This window comes from Rhinatrema bivittatum, chromosome 18 (genome assembly GCF_901001135.1).
Source record: "Rhinatrema bivittatum chromosome 18, aRhiBiv1.1, whole genome shotgun sequence".
Taxonomy (NCBI): Eukaryota; Metazoa; Chordata; class Amphibia; order Gymnophiona; family Rhinatrematidae; genus Rhinatrema; species Rhinatrema bivittatum.
The window spans coordinates 17304763-17317002 of record NC_042632.1 but is presented as its reverse complement, the minus strand read 5'-3'; the positions used below and the strand labels follow the sequence as shown (position 1 = coordinate 17317002).

Sequence of the window (12240 nt, the reverse complement as noted above, 5' to 3'; positions counted from 1 at the left end):
AAGTATGAATACAGTACAGACAGCCAAAGAACCACATGCAGGTATGTTACTGATGCAAGTAAAGCATGAATACAGCACAGATAGCTGAAGAGTGGATCTTCATCACAGCCTTGGATACAACATGGACAGTTGAACAATGTATCTTTATCAGAGCCCTGAACAGGCGTGTTATTGATGCACGTAAAGCATGAATACAGCATGGACAACTGAAAAGTGGATCTTCAGCAGAGCCTTGTGCAAGCATGTCACAAATGCACGTAAAGCATGAATACTGCACGGACAACTGAAAAGTGGATCTTCATCCAGAGCCTTGTGCACATAAATCATGAACACAGCATGGATAGGTGTAGAGTGGATCTTTATCAGAGCCTTATTCAGGCATGTCACTGGTGCACATAAAGCACAAATACAGAATGGCTAGCTGAAGAGTGGATCTTCATCAGAGCCCTGAGCAGCGGTGTTACTGATGTATGTAAATCATGAACACAGCATGGGTAGGTGTAGAGTGGATCTTTATCAGAGCCTTATTCAGGCATGTCACTGATGCACATAAAGCACAAATACAGAATGGCTAGCTGAAGAGTGGATCTTCATCAGAGCCCTGAGCAGCGGTGTTACTGATGTATGTAAATCATGAATACAGCATGGACAACTGAAGGGTGGATCTTCATCACAGCCTTGTGCAAGTGTGTCACTAAAGCACGCAATCGAATGATGAACCACGTACAAAATATGAAATGACACTTTCTTTATGTCAGTGTTCACCCTCATAAATGAGCTAAAGGAACTGGCGCTGCAAAGCGTTTTCTTAGCTTGTTCACTTGTTTATTTATTTGGAGTTTTTCTATACCGGCATTTGCGATTAGAAACCACATCATGCCGGTTTACATATAACAAGGGGGTGTGAACCCCCTTGTTATATGTTGTGATGATGCAAATTTTTTGCAAAGTGTAACAGAAGTGTCTGCTCTAAAACATTTAATCATGGGGTTTTGAAAGTGTGCCACTTTCTTTTTTTAAGAAAAAATGGTTTTGAACACTTTTTTTTTTATGTATACGATACTCCAACATTAACTCCAACAGTTTTAATGATTGAAAAATAATTTTTCTAGACACATCCTTAAAGTAGCGCAAGAGCATTCAAAACATCAGCACGTAAAGCATGGATACAAGAGGGACAGCTGAATGGATCTTCATCAGAGCCCCAAGCAGGCTTGTTACTGATGCACACAAAGCAGCGCGGATAGCTGAAGAGTGGATCTTCATCCACGTGCTGAGCAGCTGTGTTACTGATGCACGTAAATCCTGAACACAGCACGGACAGATACAGAGTGGATCATCAGAGCCTTGTGCACGTAAATCCTGAACACAGCACGGACAGATACAGAGTGGATCATCAGAGCCTTGTGCATGTAAATCCTGAACACAGCACGGACAGATACAGAGTGGATCATCAGAGCCTTGTGCACGTAAATCCTGAACACAGCACGGACAGATACAGAGTGGATCATCAGAGCCTTGTGCACATAAATCATGAACACAGCACGGACAGATACAGAGTGGATCATCAGAGCCTTGTGCACGTAAATCCTGAACACAGCACGGACAGATACAGAGTGGATCATCAGAGCCTTGTGCACGTAAATCCTGAACACAGCACGGACAGATACAGAGTGGATAATCAGAGCCCTTGTGCACGTAAATCCTGAACACAGCACGGACAGATACAGAGTGGATCATCAGAGCCTTGTGCACATAAATCCTGAACACAGCACGGACAGATACAGAGTGGATCATCAGAGCCTTGTGCACGTAAATCATGAACACAGCACGGACAGATACAGAGTGGATCATCAGAGCCTTGTGCACGTAAATCCTGAACACAGCACGGACAGATACAGAGTGGATCATCAGAGCCTTGTGCACGTAAATCATGAACACAGCACGGACAGATACAGAGTGGATAATCAGAGCCTTGTGCATGTAAATCCTGAACACAGCACGGACAGATACAGAGTGGATCATCAGAGCCTTGTGCACATAAATCCTGAACACAGCACGGACAGATACAGAGTGGATCATCAGAGCCTTGTGCACGTAAATCATGAACACAGCACGGACAGATACAGAGTGGATAATCAGAGCCTTGTGCACGTAAATCCTGAACACAGCACGGACAGATACAGAGTGGATCATCAGAGCCTTGTGCAGGCGCCTCCCTGATTCACATAAACAGAAGCAACTAACCAGTGCCCTCTGAGAAATTATTCAGAGGTGGGCATGGCTGCGATAAAAGATATAAACTATTTATTACAAAATAAATTATTAATTGTACTGGGATAAAGAAGACTTAGAAAGAAGACCAAACACCATAAAAGCAGAGCCAAGAAGCAATCAGGTTCCTATTTTGAAGTCTCTGCCTAGAATTGATGCGTCTCCTTTTTCTGTTCCATTTCCTTCCCGTATAGTGAAATGCACCGTACTGCAGCCTCTTGCTAATTCTAGATGTGCTATTTTCTTCTAACCCAACAGGTAGAGAAGACAGAGCAGCGGTGTGAGCTGCGGGTGGACAAGATGATGAGAACGGCGGCCAAGGATGTGCATAGGCTGCGAGGGCAGAGTCGAAAGGAGCCCTTGGAGGTGCAGTCATTCAGGTACGCCCGGCAGGTTGTACCTTTCACGTCCTCGTGTCCGTGCTGTGCCCTGCTCTTCTCCCCCTCACGCCACTGGGGGGTCTTGGCTCAGTATGGATACCAGGGTGGGGGAGTTAGAAACCATTTGTTTGATTAGAGCAGCGGGAAAGTGGTATTATGGGGCACAGTTACGGGGGACAGATGGTCGGACAAAAGACAGACATGATGATCTTATAAGGCCAGTTCTATTAACAACTAGACTTTCAAAGGAAAGAAAAGACAACACCCATCCAAAAGGGGCTGTGGCCTAACCAATGTTGGAAATATATTAATTACATTTCTTCACTCCGTTTTTCGTTCAAATTCAAACAGAAAACAAACGGGGTAATTTTATTCTTTTCTGATTATGATCACCTGTCTGGGGGCCTGATTTGCTCAGGGGAGATGCTTGGTAAATGAGGCCCTGTGCTTGCAGCTGCAGGCTCTCCAGATGGGGGCCCACAGTATCACAGATGCTAGCACCCAGGAAAGAGATCTAGGCGTCATAGTGGATAACACATTGAAATCGTCGGCTCAGTGTGCTGCAGGGGTCAAAAAAGCAAAAGGAATGTTGGGAATTATTAGAAAAGGAATGATGAATAAAACGGAAAATGTCATAATGTCTCTGTATCACTCCATGGTGAGACCGCACCTTGAATACTGTGTACAATTCTGGTCGCCGCATCTCAAAAAAGATATAATTGCGATGGAGAAGGTACAGAGAAGGGCAACCAAAATGATAAGGGGAATGGAACAACTCCCCTATGAGGAAAGACTAAAGAGGTTAGGACTTTTCAGCTTGGAGAAGAGACGACTGAGGGGGGGATATGATAGAGATGTTTAAAATCATGAGAGGTCTAGAACGGGTAGATGTGAATCGGTTATTTACTCTTTCGGATAGTAGAAAGACTAGGGGACACTCCATGAAGTTAGCATGTGGCACATTTAAAACTAATCGGAGAAAGTTCTTTTTTTACTCAACGCACAATTAAACTCTGGAATTTGTTGCCAGAGGATGTGGTTAGTGCAGTTAGTATAGCTGTGTTTAAAAAAGGATTGGATAAGTTCTTGGAGGAGAAGTCCATTACCTGCTATTAATTAAGTTGACTTAGTAATAGCCACTGCTATTACTAGCAACGGTAATATGGAACAGACTTAGGGGCAGATTTTCAAAGGGTTACGCGTGTAACCCCCGAAAAGCTGCCCCTACCGCCCCCTGCGCGCCTAAGTCCCAGGGGTTTCCGGGGGGGGCGTGTTGGGGGTGTGCCGCAGCCGGCGCGTCATCAGGGGCGTTCCGGGGGTGGAGCTATGGGCAGGCGTAACTTGTAAAATAAAGGTAGGGGGGAATTAGTTAGGGCTGGGGGGATGGGTTAGGGAGGGGAAGGTGGGGGAAGGTGGGGGGGGTCGGAAGGAATGGAGGATGGCTGCGCGGCTCGGCGCACACAAGCTGCCGATTTTGCGCAGCTTTGTGTATGCCGAGCCTGTATTTTATAACATGCGCACGGCAGCACGCGCATGTTATAAAATCGGGAGTAGATTTGTTCGCGCCGGGTTGTACGAACAAATCTACTCCCGCGCGCACCTTTTAAAATCTACCCCTTAGTATTTGGGTAATTGCCAGGTACTTGTGACCAGGATGGGCCATTGATGGAAACAGGATGCTGGGCTTGATGGACCCTTGGTCTGACCCAGTATGGCATTTCTTATGTTCCTACAGTAGTAGACTCCTGACCTCTGCAGCACTCGCTGATTAAAGGAAGAAGAAAACCAGATTTAGACTGAATGCACCAAGTGTCCACTGGACTAAAATCCTTTCCATCAAGGGAAAATAAAGGCCTTCAGCTTCAAACCCTGTAATTATTCACTTTCCACGTCAGCCTAAAAGTACTTCCAACAACAAGATCACTCTACCAGAAATCTCGCCAGGACCTTAACAGAAGGCATGGGGGGGCATTACTACCCTTAACCAATTAGTTTTCAGGATTTTGATGCAACTGCAACATTCCTCTCTTCTTCGGGAGGAGGGCGGGCAGTTGAATTCAGGTGACAGCCAATGCTGGGCCCTGCCTTTCATGGTCCAGGGAACTGATTTGCAAACATTAGGGAAAAATGCACAGGACTGTTTCTACAGTCAAGTCCAAAAACAAAGCACATTCAAGTAGCAACATTGTCTGAATTATCAAGAAGGTGGTCACCCTGTAAAAATGTTGCTAGCAGTAACTTTATGGGTTTGACAATTGCTTGGTTTTGATTTTTATTATTACTACCCTTAACATAAGGCTTGGGGTAACTTGCAGGGAGCGGCAGTTACTACCCTTAACAGAAACATGAGGTAACCTGCATGGAGCGGCAGTTACTACCCTTAACAAAAAAATGGGGGTAACCTGCATGGAGCGGTAGTTACTGCCCTTAATAGAAACATGAGGGTAACCTGCACAGAGCCGCAGTTACTGCCCTTAATAGAAACATGAGGGTAACCTGCACAGAGCAATAGTTACTACCCTTAATAGAAACATGAGGGTAACCTGCACAGAGCCGCAGTTACTGCCCTTAATAGAAACATGAGGGTAACCTGCACAGAGCAGCAGTTACTACCCTTAACAGAAAAATGGGGGTAACCTGCACTTGCTAGGCAGACTGGATGGACCGTTTGGTTTTTTTCTGCCTTCATTACTGTGTTACTTAAACATAGTGGGGACAATTTTTTAAATGCATTTTCAAAAGCCAGGAAACTCCTTGCAGAATTTGCCTTGGAAAATTTGGAGCCAACCAGCAGTGCAAAGTCTGTGTTATAAACCTTGCATGGGGATTTCCCCATGAAATCCTTGCATGTTGATAGTCTGGGTGAATCAGCACAAGCACTTTTACCTGTAGAGGAGGGCAATGTTGAACCTTTGATTTTACCTGGCTAATTTGTCCTCCCTGATATTAATACCAAAATACTAGAAATAATGTGCGTGGCAGCCGAAGCAACAACAACAAAAACAAGTGACATCTCCAGCCAGGACTAGAGCAGTCCGGCACTTTGATCTGGAACTGGTTTGGGGAAGCACTTGATTGCCAAATCAGTGAGAAGGAGCAGAGCTGGTCTGAGATGCTTAGATAATTATTTTTTCTTTTATCTTTGCAGGGCTTGTTTATGAAATGTATTTATTTATCTATCAATGCTTATAATTCTGCAAAGTCCAAAACTGTGATCAGTGTGAATTGCATTGCTATGTACATAGTAGTATAAAAATTAAAAGCAAAAACTGGATGTGGTAAAATTTTTTTTTTGCCTTTTCATGTTAACATTTCTGTTTGTGAAAAAATAGCACTCTTGCTTTTAAACAAAGAGAATCATTAAAATTGTTTTACCACACTTCAAAAATGTAAAATATGCAATGAATTTGAGTTTCTAATCTGTTGGTCTCCCAGTCGCAGGAACTGACCATGGTGCTGAAGAGCAAAAAAAAAAAAACCCTGTAGGAGCAGGAGTTGCCGAACTTTCACAAACCAAACTCTCTCAACCTCCTCCTAGTCCCCAGCCCTCTGTTAGTCTCTCTCTTGTTCCCAATGTGCCTATATCAGTCTCTCTCTGTTAATCCTTCCACCATCAGTCCCTCTCTTTCCTACTCTGATCCCCATCAGTCTTTCACTTTCTCCACTAATCCCTCTTCTACTCTCTCAACCAGCCACTCTCTCTCTCTGCCTCCACCAGTCTCTTTCTCTCACGCCATCTGCACAGTCTGTCTTTCTCACCTCATCTCAGGCAGACTCTCTTTCTTTCATCATCTTTCTCTCTCCCATCCCATTATGTATGTTGTGTTGTAACCCGCCCCGAACCTTGAAGGGTGCAGGATATAAATTATTTTAAATAAATAAATCATCCCCATCTTCTGCAGTCTTTCTTATTTCTCCACCGTATTCCTAGCGGTCTCTCTGTCACTGCCCCCACCCCCTAAGTCTTTCTTACTGTGTCGTGACTTCATCAGATTGCAGCAGCTCCCTGCCTCTTCTGCTAGTACTACTGCTATTATTACTCATTTGTAAAGCACTACCAGACTTGCGCAGTGCTGTACAGACACAAATAAGAGACAGCCCTTGCTCCATGCTGCTTACTATACATGACAAACAAGAATCTCTGGGAAGTGCATTATATTATAAAGAAATGGTTAGGCGTAAAAAGCATCTTCAAAAAAGGTCACTTTTCAAACTGGATTTGAATATGGCCAGAGAAGGAGCAAGACGCACCACCTCAGTGTATTCCAGGCATAGGGTGCAGCAACTGCATGTCCAAGTTAAAGAGTGCCCCGGATGGTAGGGGGGTAATTTTCTGCGCCCCCCCCCCCCCCCCCCCCCCCCGTTGCTATGGAATGCAGGAGTACCACTGACTCTGCCTGCCCCCCAAGCACTACGGGAGGTGGCTGGCAGCCAAGGAGAACAATGCTGCTGCTGCCTCTGCCGCTACCGCCGCTTCATTCCTTCGGGCCTGCACCAAATCAGCTACCGTCATTCAAAAAGCCGCAATTAAACTCTCAGGAAGATGCATGTGGCCCACATGATGCTGGATTAGAGAAACATGCTTTCATATTCTCTCTTCCTCGCAACCTTCATTCTTGCTAAGTCTCATTTGTATTAGCGTTTGAAGTTTTGAAAATGATTCTCACTTAGCCAGTGCCATCCTAATTAGGTAAATCTGGGTATTCTTCTGGAGATCTTTGCTATAGAGTTACCAGGTGGCTCCAGGTCCATGGGAACGGAACCAGCCAGTCCTGTTTTTGCTCCATGGTGTCTATGAAAAGGAGGACTACACTACAGGTCCTTAGATTCAGTAAGGCAAAATCAAACTCTTTCAGTCTGCCCAGCTGACCGGAAACAGCTGGAAATTCCACCTTTCTGGGGCTATGCATGCAGCTGGTTAGGCTTTTAAATAAGGTTCTTTTGGAGAACTCTAGAAAGGAGGAGGCAAGGAGCATTGACATATCATCATATCTCAGACATAGGACTCCCTGATATTTATTTCTCCATAACTCTGCTGCCCACTTCCTCGATCTCTTCCCTTGCTTTTCTCTTAATAATCTCTCTACGCTGGCTCCCTGTCAAATTCCAGACCATGCACACTCTTCCTTTGCATATGTGGTCTCACTCCTCCTTCCATCTCCACACTTTGCCCTCCACTATTCCAAACCTACTTGTTCTCTTTGCTTCCTGGTCTGCACATTACCTTGCATCTCCTTCAACCAAGGCCCCCCTCCTGCTTCTGTCAATGTGGAATAAACTCCTCCACTCCCACTTTCCATTGTAATTTAAAGGCTCAACCTTTTTTTTAAATTGCCTGTCCCAACTCCTAATGCCCTCTCTTCCCCTCTGTCCCTGTGTCTGTCTTCTCTGTACGGTCATGTTAGTGTGATTTTCGTATTCTCGTTGTACTGCACCCCGGACAGAAAATAAAAAATGCATGGATGCAAATATTCTCACCCTTGGTATGCTTCACTTTGATTCAAAAATCACATAGCTCATCCTGTCAGCACATTGCATTTCTGAAGGGCCTCTCTTGGCTTATGATGATGGACGCTTTAGCAGGGAGGCAGCTATCAGAGAGTCGCATCCTAATGTAATCTGCTGTTTAACCTGACAATTTTAATATGATCTCTGTTTAAACCTGATGATGTGGTATAGAAGAGCTGGACCAGGAGCCCTGCCAAGAGATCCTAGAGCCATTCAAGGCTTTTTAGTCCCTACATTAATTAATTCAAAAGGAAGCAGAACTGCAATTCCCACAATGCACTGGGATCTAAATTCAAAAGCCAGTGTAGGATAAAAGTCTTCCTCAAGAAACTGGGTCACTTTGCAGATGTGAGAGAAGCACAGAGACTCAATACCTTTATCTCGCCACCTCCAGGTACTCCTATTACAGAACAACACCTCTCTGCCCTCTTTCTCCTGTTTTCAGTGCTGCCTCCTGATTTATTCCTTATTTTCCTGGCAAGCAATTTGTATTTTAGGAAAAATGTTCAAAGTGTCTGTGGAGATGATGGCACCTGCACATTCCCATGACTGCTCTTGTGTTTGCCGGAAGTGCATGGACTCTTCTGGTTGCCCGTGCCAGGATGCGGAGTTGGTGAACTGACACGTGCTGTTCTTTACTTCCACAGGGAGAAGATGGCATTCTTCACCCGCCCCAGAATTAACATTCCAACCCTGTCTGCAGACGATGTTTAATCACCACAAAGTATTCCATGTGTTACTCCAATCATTGTTGCAGAAAAAAAAAAATAGGAAAACCAAGTCGGGTGCAAATCGGTGGTCGGCAATGCGGGCCGGGTCGTAGACAAGCGAGGCACCACAGGCTGAGGTCACCGAGGAGAGGCAGCGGGTGGAGCCCTACTTTTGTAGGGAAAGGAAACCTGCTGCCGTCGGACAGAGATCCTGCCTATGCTGGGGAAGGAGAGCAGGAGCACAGAGGAGGAGGCAGCTTTCCTCCACTGCTTCTTGGTCACAAATGGTGGTGCCATGTGCAGAAAAGGAAATGTAGAAACCACCCCAGCAGAGCTTGGGGGTCCCCTGGGTCGCCCTTCAGCCCTTTTTCTACCTCCTGCTGGTCCCTGCAATGCTGGGTATCCACCAGGCACACAGAGGCTTGCACCCCCTTTCGTCTGCAGCATCGCTGCCGCGTAGGCGAGAGGTCAGAGGCTGGGCTGTAGCCTTGGGGGCCTGACATTCGCTGACCACTCGTGTAGATGAAGTCGTTTTGGTGTTATGAAGGTACAGTGCGATCTGTACATTGGAAATGTCTGTTTAATGTGTATGAACTATTTTTTATTAGTTTTATTCTACCAATATTACAAAAACCAGCATTAAATTTACAAGTTTGTATAGTTTGTATATTTAGGAATGTATTTTTGTGACAGAAATTACAAACAAAACAGAGAAGGTGCATTGTTATTCTTGAATAAAAGTCTGTGTTTAGAATCTTTTGTACAGCTGGACCTTCATAGAGGTTTTATTGCAATAAAATAAAGAAACCTCACCATGGGAAAAAAGATTATAAATATATATAGAAATGTGTATTTCTGTGTGATATGCAAGTCTTGTTCTCCACTCTTTGTGAGCTGCGACTCCGGTTAGTAAATGGAATTTGCTGCAGGGACGTAGGTCTGTGCTTCACCTTTACACTTCAGCTCCTGTCTCCCTCCATGTTCTCGCCAGAGTTTCAAGGACTGATGTTATATTTACTTTACTGAGCCCTTTCCAGAAACAGAATGGGAAGCTGTACGAAGCGCTAGCAAACAATGGGAGACCCTGAGATTGTACCGCAGGGCTAGCAGCTGACTCGATTTGTTTTCCCCATTGTGCATCTCTGGGATTGTAGGTTTTGATTTCTGGAAGGCATGTCCTGAACACCATCTATGCAGCAGTGTAAACGTAGGCCTGGATCAGCTGACTAATGAAAATGGAGCCAGTTGGCACTATACAAATATAGTTAGAGATGCTGAGAGAGAGAATGGGCTCTGGACAACGTGTCTGAGTTGGGGATAGGAATAAGAATGCAGTTTCACATTAAGGGCCTGATTTGATAAGGGTAATCTCCTTTTCTGTTTTTATGGGAAAAATGCTTAGTAAATGAGACCCTAAAAGGGGCCACCACTAAGCTGCATTAACCAGTTTACCACATGAAAAATACTGGTAAATCAGGTGAGATATTTCAAATATTTTGTGTTATTCCAGCCCTGGCACCACATATATTTAAATGACCACCCATACCCTAACTGATGCAAATCAAATGGTGCTTATGAAAAATTTGCAAGCTGTACTATCTGATTAGAAGTTAGCTACAACCATTGAGTCCTAGCTAACTTTCCTCAGGAGTCTTGGGATGTTAACGCACATCCCGAAGCTGCTGGGGCCCTGCCTTAAAGGGGCTGATCGTCCTGAGTAACCCTCTCCTAAAAGTAGATGCATAAACCAACTGTCCCATCCCCCCATACCCTGCCATCCTTGGAGGTGCAAGCCCTGTCCTCAGACCCCTCCCCTTCACTAAAATCATGCAGTCCTAAGGGCTGGGACCCCCACACCTCCCACTCCATTCCTTACACAGGAAGGTAGCCCTGGTGGTTGAGTGGCTCCACTCCCCCCCCCCCCCCGCCTTTTGACACAACAAAGCCCAGGTGGTCTTATTAGCCCCACCCAGGACCTCCCCACTCACCAAAATGTCCTTGATGATCCAATGGGGGGGCCTGTTGCCCACCTCCCCCCCCACCCCGGCTCCAGGCCTGATAGCTGCCATTTTCCAAAACGGCGCCATCCGGCCTTTGCCCCTATCATGTGATTGGGGCCCATGGGGTCATTTATCGTGGCTTTGTTACTCCCACAGAAGTGAAGTTTGATATCCTTTGCACTAAATGGAATTCTGCTTTTTGTTTCTGGAGAAAGTGATCGTTTTCTACATAAAAAATGTATCAGGTCAGATCCAAAGGCAGCCTCCACCTTCCATTGTTTCCTAATGCGGACAAGGAAAACAAGTTCAAACAAACGTTCCAGCTTGGCAGAAAATCACCACTGGACTATTCTGCTGTATCTGAATACGTGTCAAGTAATTTTACATCAGCTAGTTGGGGACAGAGCCTTGCATAGCCTGGACTCTCGCCTGCAGAGGAACTGACGATGCTGTGGACATTTCAGCTATTTTACTCTAATCCTGCTGTTTACCTCTCACTCAGAGCATGCGGGGATTTACAGGTCTCCTTTATCTTATTAAGCTGATTGTGCACATCTCAAAGTCCTATGGGATCGAAAACAAAATGCTCTTAATGTCAGCTGCTCACTCTATCCTAACATGGCACTTTCAGCCCAGCTCTCTTTAATTTTCTCATACCCCAGATATATTTTCCAGTCCTAGCAGAATGTATTGAGTCTTATCTCTTGGTTCCCAAAGGTGTTCTATTGATTCCACAGCTCGTCATGTGTTTGGGACATCCACAATCAATATGCATGAAATGTACTGGTGAATAAGTATCTCAAAAATATTTATTGTGCCTATTCTGATGACATAATTGGCTGTGGGGTCATAAGAACAGGTTTGGGATTCTAATGCATGCTTGGGTGGAAGTGTGAGGTGGGAAACACTTTGATTCTGCAAACCAATGAGGCAGCATCAGTGCAAAGAGGGCTGAAGGCAATGTCAGGATCTATGAAAGGGGCTCTGATCTGGATACTCATGGGAAGCTCACTACTGACAGTTGATTAAGTGGAGTAAATAACTTTCCCGAAGACTACATGCTCAACAACATGAAAAATAACATTTTAGCGGGTTTGGCCATTCTGCGTAAGCTGGCGGCTCCCTGTTGCTCACCTGCCTCAAACCTGCTGCTCCTTCTCCCTATGCGCTCATCTGGTGGAAAAACTGAGTGTCATTGGCCTGGAGAACTCGTGCCGTAAGTATGGATAATGTTTGAGTTACAATGAAAACATTACCAAGCCCCACTTCAAAGAAGTGTGAGACTCATTCCTTACAAGTCTGAGCCTTTCTTATGAGTTCCCATAGCCGCACCTGCAGAAAAGGGATGGTATGGTCTGTGGGTCTGAC

General features: G+C 45.1%; 1 protein-coding gene across 1 annotated transcript in view; it reads left to right on the top strand.

Annotated features, from left to right (window-relative positions):
* Positions 1–8971, top strand: part of WWC1 (WW and C2 domain containing 1) — a 297528-nt gene extending 288557 nt beyond the window's left edge. Inside the window, exons 22-23 of the mRNA XM_029583831.1 lie at positions 2533–2654; positions 8810–8971. Coding sequence (XP_029439691.1) covers positions 2533–2654; positions 8810–8876 — 189 coding nt within the window. The 3' untranslated portion in view covers positions 8877–8971. The remainder of the gene's footprint in view (positions 1–2532; positions 2655–8809) is intronic.
* The last annotated feature ends 3269 nt before the right edge of the window (positions 8972–12240 follow it).